Raw genomic sequence first — 11,932 nt, forward strand, 5'->3', positions numbered from 1 at the left:
CCACAGGTTGCTTATATACAGGCAGTTCTGCTCAGGTGGTCTGAGCAGTTCAGGGCTTGAAGAACTGCTAGACAGAAAAGCAAAGACATCAAGAATTAGCACCAAGTCTTACAGACTACAGAACTGGGGAGAGTCAGGGCAAACAAAAACAGCCTGGAGGTCAGAGGAGAGTAATAAAAGAGCATATTTAGATGGGAGAGCAGCCTCTTACAGTCACAGGGCTGGATGTGGAAGAAAGCATTGTGTGTAAAGGACAGATGTACAGCTTCAGATGGGGAAGAAGAATGGTCCTTGGGGAGCTTCAGTATGAGTTTTGAGAATGCCCAAGAACAGTGATGGGTTGGAGGCAGAATATTTCTTACTGTGGGATGGCAATACATTTACTTGTTTAGGATAGATCATGGTGTTTCCAAGCAAGAAAAATGTGTATGTGCAGGGGTATTCTGGTGCACCTGGGCTAACATGGGGCAGAGAGAGCCTGGGCCAGGAGCTGCTGTGTATGGGTATGCACATACTTCAGTGGTTGCCACCCACATGCTCAACACACTCTTGAAAGCTCCAAATTATCCAGAACCGTGAAGACCATTATGACTGCCAGTGCCAAGCTGTCTTCAGAAATGGAAAATATGTTTCAAGATTTTATGAAACAAGAGCTTTAAAATCTATTTGATAGCCAGATGAAGCCCAAAGAGATCTGAGGATTTACTGAGGTAATTCTTCTGGCAGGAGAATTAGAAGGAGGAGGAGATGGGTGAGGGACTGCCTGTGTTCTGACAATTTGGCTGTTTGTGACAGACTGACAGATGGACAGAGGATTGGAAGGCAGAGACAAAAGAGGAGTTTATAACCACACAGGTGGAAAAGAAGGATATTTTTGATGAGGGAAATGTTTGGGAAGAAAAGGGTGAGTGAAAAAGTATTCAGACACTGAAACAGATCCTTCCACAAGTAAAGTAGAGGCAACACGGGCAAAGGTAACAAATCTAATTTTACCTTCAAAGAGAAATAAATAAATAAAAAGCCTGGAAGGCAGCTGCAGGGCCCATCAGGTCTGGGTCAGCTCCTCTGGATTGCCAGCGTTGATGTGAGCAGATCAATTCAGAGGGCTGCTCGTATAGACTGAAACACTCGTTAGCATTGTTCTAAGAAGTCTTAGCAAATAAGACCAAAATAGCAACGTATGGGGGACCAAACTGATCTGCCCTCCTAGGAAGTGGGCCTTTGTCATCAAGGTTGAAGTGTGTAGATGGGCTGCAGAAGCTTGCATTGCTCTCAGTCTGGTAGCTAGATGGCTTCTGCCCCCCCTAATTGCAGGCCTGTATTTCAGCAGCATCAACTTCACATGTTAATGGAGACACGGCATCTATGCCAAGCAGCCCTCCCAGTTTTGCCAGTTAACAATTTATTCTTCCAGGGCGGTGGGCAAACAAATGCTGGAAGAGTGAGACGAACCTTTGGCGGCGTTGGAAGAAACTTGGCAGGTGCCTAGTGCTTGGGTTTTCCTGTGGGTGCATGCCAGCTGTGATTTGTCCTTTGGTATTCCTTCAGCAGCAGGAGCTCTTGAATGCTGTTAATATCTGGGACATGTTAGGCAATATACCAGTGGGCAGACTGCCTGGAAAAGGCAGGGACCATTCCAAGAAATAAGAGGGGAGGGAGTTGGGGTCAGGAAAAGAAAGGTCCACAAATATGAAGTTAACTAGTATATAGCAGAGTGACCCCAAATCAAAGTTAAATAAGTATCAGTGATCTCCAATGACTGCTGAACAGCCTGGCCCTCAGTGTTGAATTAACGTCAGGTTATAGTCACAATAGAAGTATATCTTGAGCAAGAATTTGAAAGGAATAAGCTTATTCAAAGATACTCATCCAAAGATGATCATCCATGCACCACAGATGAGAGGAACTGAGGTGCTGGAATTACTGTAGAAGGGCTACAGGTGTTGGCAACAGGAAGGGATCACGCTGTGCCTGGTGCTCCACCACAAGCAGCAGCAGACCAGTGTTTGGGTATTGAAATTAGCAGGGGCAGATTACAATAAGATTTTAGGATTATTCCAGCTTTTTGACCTTTCCCAAATCTTCTTAACACAAATCTACTACCACTTCAGATCACAAATGGGGAAGCTTGAGGGGAAAAAAAAGAGCCACCTATGCCACCTGCTGAAGTATAATTTGTGGTAACTTGAAGGGAGAGGAGGAAGGGTTTCCCATGAATCCATTCAGATTCAGTGGTTCTAGTAAGATAGCGTGGTGGGAACAGCAGTGTGGGAAGGCCAGCAGCAGGAAAGGCCATGCACAGAAGCAATGTGGGAAAGCCCACATACCTGTGATGGTAAAGGAGATGATGCCAGGGAAGTGCAGAAATTTCTTCCCCCTTCTTTTTCCGTCCACTCCCAGATGTTCCAAAAAATCCAGAGAATTCCGAGTGCCAGTGCAGCAGGCAGACATAGATCACCCCACTCAACCCCAGCCAGTCATTTGCAGCAGCTGTGGCTGAGTTTCATCTTGAACATCCTTCTAGACCAGGATTAATGGGCATTAAGTTTTCCAGGAGAGGGCTTTCCTACAGACACTCAACCTGCATAGGCTGTCACTGTGTTCACAGTACTCTGATGGATTTATTAACATCTTTTATTTCCATTTGCTTTTAGACTGCTTAAGCCGTCTTGGACAGACTCCTCTCTTTTTATCGGCCATGGGGAAGGATGAACATTCAGAGTCCATCCTGCACTACTGCCACCACATGGTACATTGCACAGCAATAGCACTGCAGAAGCATGGAAGTGATGACATTACATAGAGTGAAAGGTCTTCTCAACCCTGGCAGACGTAAGAGCCACCTTCCATCAGGCTAAGAGTAGGAATAATTCAATGGTCCTTTAGTTACAGACAATTAGAAGGCAAGGAGCCACCCCCCAAAACACAGGCTAAATGTACATACCGTTTGGAGTTTGAAGCATGGGGTCTGAATTCAACTCCACGGAGGGGCGCTTTAAGGAAAAAGAGAGGTAAATCAGGAGGAACTATGAAAACTTCTAGGAAGGCCTAAGAACACCCAGAAATATGCAAAGCCTGACCCTGATGATGGACAAAGCAATGACAAAATCAACCTGGTTTGGGTAAAGCATAAGTTAGAGAAAACCTGGAACTGAGAGCAGAGGCTGGACACCTCCCAAGTTCAGAGGAGTAGGGTCCTCCACATAGCTGCATCCATCCCTCTCTAACTGTGCATCAGAAGAATACTCAACTTCAGCAGCGGCTTGTCCCCCGAGGTCAGGGAGCCAGGAGCAGCAGGAGCTCACCAGGGGCAGCAAAGCAGAGCATCATCACCACCCCAGCAGGGAGCAGAGAAAGCCAGGAGAGCAACCCTAACCTAGGGCATCAGGCACCTCCATGGTGAAGAGGCAGGGCTGAAGACAAGCCGGGATGTGGGTGGAGACCCCAGGTGAAGTTGGTCAGGGCCATTAAGGCATATTAGTGCCCTTAGGTATGCAAATAGAGCACATGGGGCCTTAGTTCTGGCTACCAGAGCAACTCAGTAAATGAAGCAATAAGAACATGAACTCTTTTTGCTTTATAAAGGCTTCATAGCGGCAGGTCTATAATCCCTCCTCTACCCAGCACAGCACAGCACAATTTGTGCTATCAAAGTAAGCAGTCTCCCAAGGGAAGATGGACTAGCTGGCCAGCTGCCAAGCAATCCTTGCCTGTAACAAAAGCACATTACCACCAGTGTTGGAGAGGACCCTTTCCTTAAAACCTCCAACTTCCCTGTGAACTACTGGGGGGAATGCATTTCTCCATCCACATGTATATTCCAAGAAACGCCCTGAATTCTTTAAGCAGATCATTCAAAAGACCCACAGAGGAAGGACACCTCATAGCTATGTCTGCGACACTGCTGTAAAAATGGCACCAAGGCTACCCTCAAAATCAGGCTGTGCAGTCAGTGAGGTAGCTAACATAAACGCTAGCTGGAGCGTGCCACCAAGACACGCCCAGCATGTCAGCAGGCCATCAAAATGTCACACAAGCTATGGGAATGGATGAATGGATGGCTGGAGCAAGCAGTGCTGCAGCCACTCTGCAGATGACTCTCCCATTACAATAGAGATACAGCCTATGGAACTGCATGGCAGAGACCTGTCATTCTCATTTACTAAATGATTGCTTTAACCTTTGGCATTTGTTTCAATATTAAATAATAGCCATCTGCCAGGATTGTCTAGACCAAGATTCCTCTGAAATGTTTCTTATCTCAAGGAGGAGGGGAGGTTGAAGGGAGAACAGCAAGCTGGGCCACTGGTACCAGTCAGGTGGACGCAGAGAGAGAATGAGCTGAGTGTGGCAGGGAAAAGAAACATGCTCCATTTATAACTGTCCTCCCTGTTTTAGGACATGAGCGCTGTCCTTCAGCTGGAGGGGAAGAGCACAGCCACTTACTGTGCTGTGATCACTAGTGCTGGGGAGCTCAGCATCGCCTTGGGAGATATGGACATCCACCACCAGATAACAGAGCAATACGTAAGCATACCATCTGATTTGTAAGCTTTTTCTTAGGAGAAGGAGTGTGGACGTGTCACAGAAGGCAACTGGTGAAGCTGTACCAGGAGGGAGTGGGCGTGCAGAGGAACACGGGAAATCCTAAAGTTAACCCCCTCACATTGGCCACTGAGATAGCAGCATGGCAAGCTACCAGAGCCCTCTGTTGCTGCTGACCCAGATGGAGCTTCTATCTGTTTCTGCTCTATACAGTATCACCACTGCTATCATCCCCTGACATGTAGGCCAGAATCCTCTTCCTTAACTAGTCCCAGCTAACCTATAATTTCTGGCATCTTAAAGCCAGCAATAAATCCAGTCCACTTGCAGAAACGGTATTTCCCCCTTTAGGGAAAAACAAAAAAAAGTGGACAGAACTTTGGTTAAAGTAAGTTTTCCTGTTCCATCCCCTTCCCACCGTCCCTGTTGCTTCTACATGCTGAGTTCTATCAACAGGCACTGCTGCTCAGCACATCCAAACCTTAAAAACATCAGGGCTAATGGAAGCAGTGATTAAGGACTGATTCAGTGAAAGCCCCATCACTGCACCCTCCTTCCCTACTCATTCTTTTGTCGACAGAACAAAAGCCTGTGCTTCATGACTGACAGTGACATAGAAGTTAAGTGCAATTTACTTACCAGTGGAATCCCCATGAGGTGGAGACCTCCTAGGGAAAAATATGGTTATTGCTCCCACTTCCATCCCCACCCTGCCTCTCCCAAGCCTTGGCACAGAAAACCATTACATGACAGATTAATTCTCCTGAGCTTTACGAAACAGTTGTGGCCAGTGGAAACTCTGAACCAATCTTCTGCTGCAAAGTGCATTCTGGCAGCCCTTCTTTCCGCCAGGATTAGCAGAGACATGGGAGGGATGCTGCATGAGTGCCTATAGCACTGGCCTGGCATTCAGGCAGTGGTTGAGCAGCCTCAGAGAGCCAAAGGAGGGAACGGCAGCTCCCCACACTACTGCTCCACTGGCCCATCCCTACGCGATTCAGTAGGACCCAGGAGTAAAACACTGTGATGTACAACCTGTCTCAGGAGGCATTGCACACAGAGGACATCTAAATGACATGCGCAGCAAGCAAAAGCGTAGTCAAGCCAGGCATAGCACAGGGAATCCTACGGTGACATTAAATGCAGCATTTCCTTTCCCTGTAGGTCTCTGACTGACCCACGGATACCAAAGTAGTCTAGTGAGGACCAGCAACTACCTTTCTCTGCTGGAGGGGCCCTGCCAGTTGAGTCCAGCTCTTCATGGCAAGGAGCAGGGGAAGGAGAAGAAGGGGAGGAGATGAGACAAATGGAAAAATCCATTTTCCTTAGGGAGTCACTCTTTTAGGCTTATGACTACACCTAAGGGCTGCAATACGAGTGAAAATCCTACATCCCGAGTCTGAATAGCAATCACTTTGTCCCCCTGCAATGACTCAAGGTGTCTCTACTCTGTGTCCTGGATTTTCACTAGGTGTCCCAGTTCAAGGAGAACCTGTGCCAGGCCCCGCTAGTTTGCATTGATGGAAATGTGCCTCTTTCCACTATTCAGTATGTCTGCCAACTAGCTAGAGAGCATCAGCTAGCAGGTAAGGAGAATTCACCCAGCCCTGGCCCCAACAGCTCCTAAGAGCGTGTGTGCCAAGACACTCCACACACCCTGAGAGCTCTCCACTGCTGCTTGCTAGAGACACCCAGTTATTGTCTGATGTGTCGTGTTATTCAGCGCTCTTTTCTATACACTACTACTCTATTTCAAATGGATGAAACACTTCTGCTTTCTCTGAGTTTTTCTCATTCTGCAGCTAAATCACATTTCCCATAGTGTAGGTGCTATAGCCCTTGGGCACTGCCAGAGAGCCAGGGAAAGCTGCTCTCTTTGCCTTTAATCTCAAGGCAAGCACAAATGTGCGTGCTTCTGCCAGTTTGAGCAGCAATATAGTTTGCTTCTCTGAATAAATGCTAAAGCATCTTTTGAGAGGATTTCTCTCCTACTTCCCATAAAATACATACCACCCTCTCCTGGTATGCTGGGGACCCTTCACAAGGCTTCCTAAACCTTTGGAGTTACACCTTCATCTTTAAAAGCAAATCCTGAAGAAGGAGGCAATGGTCTTAAAACCTGGCAGAGGCTCCAAAACCAGCTGAGAGGAGTAATAAAACTGAAGTCGGATTATATCACTCCAGAGCCAGAAGCAACAGCGTCATTGCTGAGCACCGGAAAGGAAACCCTGGGAGACCTTGTCCCAGGCATAGGGGAAATAGTATTTAAGTTTCTAATAGATTACATGTATAACCCCAGTTGTGCAGATCATGCTAAGCCTTCTGTGCTGCATCCTGCTCTGACACAGAGATGAACAACTAATAAATTAATTAACTAACCAATTGCAATGTTGTTTTGAAGTGTGCTATGAGCCAACAGATGAGAACAAGGCCTCTAAGCCATTCCTCTCAGACAACTGGAAAGCGCTCACATATGTTTCCCCCAACCTGCAAGAGCTAAGAGCAATAAATCGGACCCTCGGGAACCCTCTGCCAGCAGGTACTGAATACTCAGAAGGGTCAGTCACACTTCTAGATAACCTAGATCCTGGAGAAGAGCATTTTATGCTCCAGCCCCTATTTCAAGCAAATTGGGTTATAACACAGTGGGGATTCATAAGCACTCTTGGTGTCTTCCACCTTACAGCCATCTCTGCATCAGTTGTACAGCCCAGGCCGGGCTGATGAGCTGTCAAAGAGCACAGTAGGCCTGGGATGACTTCTTGTCCAAAACCAGAGATCACATTTGCCTCACTTCATCAGCTAAACAGGAAAAATCTCTGGTTTGTAAACATGTCTCTGAAGCATGATGCCCTGAGGGCACCTGTCCCAACCATACCACCCTTTGCAGAAATTGAATACCCCACCACATGCAGGTGGAAACCCAACAGCATTAAGACAAGGAAGTCACGCTTCATGAAAGTTTTTTTGATCTCTACAGACACATGTTTAGTCCCATGGGGGTGGTTTCCTCAGCATAGGATAGAGGTATGGTATGGAAGTCTAACACTGGAGAATTCAATGTTTCCTGTGATTTAAAGAAAAAAAATTATATCAACCACATTTCAGAAGTGCTTATAAATAGTAGCGCTCATAAATAGTAGTAGTGGTGCTCATAAATAGGCTGCCAGCCCATAAAAAGGCCAGTTGAGGACCTTTAAATTTATACCACAGTTTTTCCTCCCCGCTCTCTGAAGAGCTGCCATCCAGGTTGGAGGATGTTGTCCAGACTGCAATGGCCCTGACCCGCCCTTTGCTGGCCCACCTGCGCTGTGTGGTGGTGACCCTCGGCGCTCATGGTGTCCTCCTGTGTGGCAAGAGCCTGGGAGGGAGCATCTCGCTTCGTCCAGGAGCTCACGAACAGGTAACGCCATGGAAAACAACCTCTGAGCTCTCAGTTGCTTCTTTCTGGGACCATATAGCACCGTTGCTATTTCTGGTGGCATGGCAGCAGTCCTGGGACACATGGCATCGCTGCTGGGAAATGTATGTTTTGGGGGGGTGGAATACACAGCTCTGAAAGAAAATCAAGTTGTCCGTATACTGCTGGCTTCTAGCAGCAGTGTTTATAGTCAGCTAGTTTTAAATGTGCTTACCATGAATATTCATGAGTGGAAGCTTCATTTTCAGGAAGCTTCATTTAAATCACTGATCTCTTTCAAAGTGTGAAAAAAGATTATTGCCTTTTTTTTTTTTTTCCTTTTCTTTTTTTGGCATCTGTTCAGGTCTGGATGGCATCAGACACGTCAGGCCATATCAGCTTGGGCAATTCCCACTAACTTCCCTTCTCTCCCCCCACAGACTGCTGCTGCCAGCCTCTGTGCCACCCACTACCCCGCCATTCACATCAGCAGGGAGGAGACAGTCAATGTTTCAGGAGCCGGCGACAGGTATATTGCTCACTACTTTGTCTTCTCCAGCAAAATGGGGAAGGGCCATAATCGGATTTCTTTGAAATTCTACTGCAAAGGCAAACGACATTCTGCTGTTTGAGGAACAGACACTAAGGACACAAGAATAGGACTGGTTACTGTGACTCCTTGCAAGGCTTGCTAAAAATGTCCCCCTAAGCATCTTGGAAGCCAGTCTTTTCTTTAAGCTCCAAGCCTTTCATGTAGCCAATTTAGTAGTTCTGGAGTAGTCCGGGCTGAGCTGCTAAAAGCAAAGTAAACCACCTTACATCAAAGCTGTCTTACTAACTAACTGCTTTACTTCCACACTTCTCCAGTGGAAGTGGGACTGCCACTCAGTAGCTAAAATCACCCTATAAAAGCATTTCATCAGGTTCTGCATTTGCCTCTGGCAATAGCTCATGCTTCAAAAGAGTCTGCTGTATAATTTGCCTAGCTGTTCACACAACTCTGTACACAGGAGTAGGAAATGACAGGTATTATTCTTAGCCCACTGATCAGTTCTCAGTCTGTCCGAGTAATATTTTATTATGCTCCTTGTTAACTTGTCAAACTATATGTAGTAGTCAGGGCTTTTTTTTTTTCTTCTTGCTTCGTACACTACAATAATTGATTCTATCCTTTCATTGCCTTGGGCTAGACCAAAAGGCTGTATGTGACAGATACTTCCTTTTATTTTTCTACTCTTACCTACAAATAACTCAACATAGCAACACCTCTTTTTTCTTTTATGACTGGGCAGAATGAAAAGTAATTTTTTTGAAACTTAACAGCATCCTCAATATTTGAGTTAGGATCAATGGATGACTTCCTGCCAAGCTAGTTAACTCTCTTAACACCAGGACACACTCCTTGTGTCCCAAGTCACCTCTGAGATGAGTTGACTGCAGCTGCAAGCTGGTCTTCTCAAAGAAGACCAAAGTGTTGTTCGGAGCAGTGAGTGTAACAGCAGTGGAATGGGGGCTGTGAGGAACCTCGCAGGGCCAGCCTGTCCTAAGGAAAGCTCAGCTTTGCTCACTACTTCTAGCAGATGTGCCCAACCTCTGCCAGCCCCTCCAGGGACAGAGCCTCCTCTCTGCACCATCTGCTCGGTACACAACTACCCCTTACAGCAGGACCATTTTTTCTAGAGGCTAATGTAAACTAAACATCTTCTTTATGGTTCCCTTTCTCTTTTTAAAAGCTTAATTCAAAGGAAGACCAAAGGTGAGATAAAGTGCGCCACTGCCAAACACCTCCACTGAGTTACACAGGAGTACTTGAAGTTTGTTTTTCCTTCCAAAGCTATCTGAAAGCTAGGGGCCCATTACTGCTTCCATTCCTGAAGTAATATTGGTCTGGAAATCCCATTCCCCAGAGTCCCCAGGTCCATGTGGGACTTTTCATAGTCCTCTTGTTCATCCGGGGTTTTCCTTCTTGGTAACCCCGGCTGCACCGCTGGGCTGCAGAAATCCCTGTTCTACAGATTAGGAGTGCCAAAACAGGCTGGAAATGCTGGGACACTACATTGACGTACATGCCATCTCCACAGCATATAAACGGGTAAAGTTGCCCAAGCCCAGCCTGCTGGCGCTTTCAAGGGACTACGCAGCAGGGTATAACCCGGGGCTGTAACACATTCATGGCTCAGCCCCCGTGAACCCTCGCACTTTTGAAGCACTGGTCAGGGGACACTGCGCACCCAGACGCAGTGATCCAGGGCACTTCACGCCTCACTTTGGCCCTGCAGCTCTCCTACAGCTCCAGAGATGCTGCCCAAGGAGCCGTGCGTGTGTGCAGGGAGCAGCGGCTGTTTGCTCCTTGCTCCTGGCTGCCGTGACAACATAACACCGCGTGCCTGCACACGGCATTGCTAGGGGATGCTCCCCCAAATATTTACTCTGAACTGCTGGAACTGTTGAGAGATTGAATGGTTTATGGAAATCATAATCTTCTATGCCTTTGTTATGGATAAAAAGATGTTGAGGTAATTAGCCAGAGTGGAAAAAAAAAAAAAAGTGATCTTTTTCCCTTCCCCAGAGATTTGCTCATTAATCCTCCCTGCTGTCACATTTTCCTGTCCTTGCTTCTTCCTCTCAGATGTCATTATCTTCTCCCTTCTCTTTCACTTCTCCTTTGTCCTTTCCTAGCTTCCGAGCATCATTACTGCATTTAGCTATGAATAGACAGTAGTTGTTCCCATGCACATATCCATGCCTCAGCAGAGCCTTCCCCTGCAAGCCAGGCAGAGGGCAAAGTCATCCCCTTCTCCTGATGGCCTCCTCGGTGCCTTGTGAGGGCCTGTGGGTGACCGCTGCTGTTCCAAGCACTCACATCATTTTTACTGGGAAATCTCAAATGGAAAACCGCAGCTAAAGTTTACAAAAATCTGAATCTACGATCTCATTTCAGCTTTGGATTTCTTTTTCCAGCTGTTTCTGTTGCCCCACTCACATATATATGGAAACTGTACCCCTCTTCCCATCCACCCCTTTGGGGACAGGAGGAAATGTAATGAGGCACCAACAAGGAGCAGAGAAGTGACAAAATAATTAGAGAGCAAGGGAAAAACAGATTCTTCCCTTCTTAGACTCCTTTCTTTTCTCCTGCCTCACCTGGAAAACTGGGGAGAAAAGAAAATGTGGTGGAATGGGAAAGTACCTCAACTTCTCAGATGAGAAGCAAATAAAATGCGAATAAATAGCACTGTTTTTTACTCTAAATTTAAAAATAAATATAAAAAAGCAGAAACTTTTCATTATAACCTCACCCCTCCTGTGTGACATATTCTGCTTCTGTAAGTGTTGTTTTGGGTCCAAATGAATTCTCTTACAAACGAATGGCCATGTTCCCGAGGTCAAAGCTGTTCCCCAGTGTTCAAAACTGCCTTTCTTTCTCTCCACAGCTTAATGGCGGGAATCCTTGCAGGGATGCTTGCTAAACATGACACAGATACCTGTGTCCGGATGGGTCTTCTTGCTGCAAGCTTGTCTCTCCGTTCCTACGAGCCCATTTCCCCAGAAATCAGCACTTCCAGTGTCAGCCAGGAGCAAGTCAAGAGCAGGAGCTGGCCAGAGGTGAAGGTATGGAAGATGGACTAGAGCACCATGGCTTTCTCATCCATCACCTCCTTGCAGTCCCAGCATTGCTATTTCCAGGAACTGGGCTGTGTTTTGAGCTTAGAGCTCAAAAGCTGGCTGCTGACCAGGGGACTTAGCCTTTCGGTGCATGCTACCTTTTGGGAGGTGAAGTGTCAATGGTGACAACTGGTATTGCACTGTTCACACTCATGTTTGTCTCCTGGTGTTCCCTCTCTCTCTCTTTTTTTTTTTTTTTTTTTTGTGGGTTACAGCAACCACAGCTTGGTTCTTCTGTCTACTGCCTGTTGAGAGTTTATTTCATCTCCCCCTCTAAGAGGAACACTCATCTGTTTTGGTCTTGGGAAGGAGGGAAGGAGG

The 11,932-nt window shown here is 46.6% G+C and overlaps 1 protein-coding gene across 1 annotated transcript in view; it reads left to right on the forward strand.

Annotated features, from left to right (window-relative positions):
- The window catches only part of LOC140656375 (uncharacterized), a 30,499-nt gene extending 18,821 nt beyond the window's left edge, over window positions 1-11,678 (forward strand). The window contains exons 14-21 of the mRNA XM_072872015.1: window positions 1,415-1,481; window positions 2,655-2,749; window positions 4,399-4,527; window positions 6,017-6,131; window positions 6,947-7,084; window positions 7,782-7,948; window positions 8,386-8,474; window positions 11,380-11,678. Of these exons, the coding sequence (XP_072728116.1) occupies window positions 1,415-1,481; window positions 2,655-2,749; window positions 4,399-4,527; window positions 6,017-6,131; window positions 6,947-7,084; window positions 7,782-7,948; window positions 8,386-8,474; window positions 11,380-11,575 (996 nt within the window). The 3' untranslated portion in view covers window positions 11,576-11,678. The remainder of the gene's footprint in view (window positions 1-1,414; window positions 1,482-2,654; window positions 2,750-4,398; window positions 4,528-6,016; window positions 6,132-6,946; window positions 7,085-7,781; window positions 7,949-8,385; window positions 8,475-11,379) is intronic.
- Window positions 11,679-11,932: the final 254 nt, after the last annotated feature.

This window comes from Ciconia boyciana, chromosome 1 (assembly GCF_034638445.1).
Source record: "Ciconia boyciana chromosome 1, ASM3463844v1, whole genome shotgun sequence".
NCBI lineage: Eukaryota > Metazoa > Chordata > Aves > Ciconiiformes > Ciconiidae > Ciconia > Ciconia boyciana.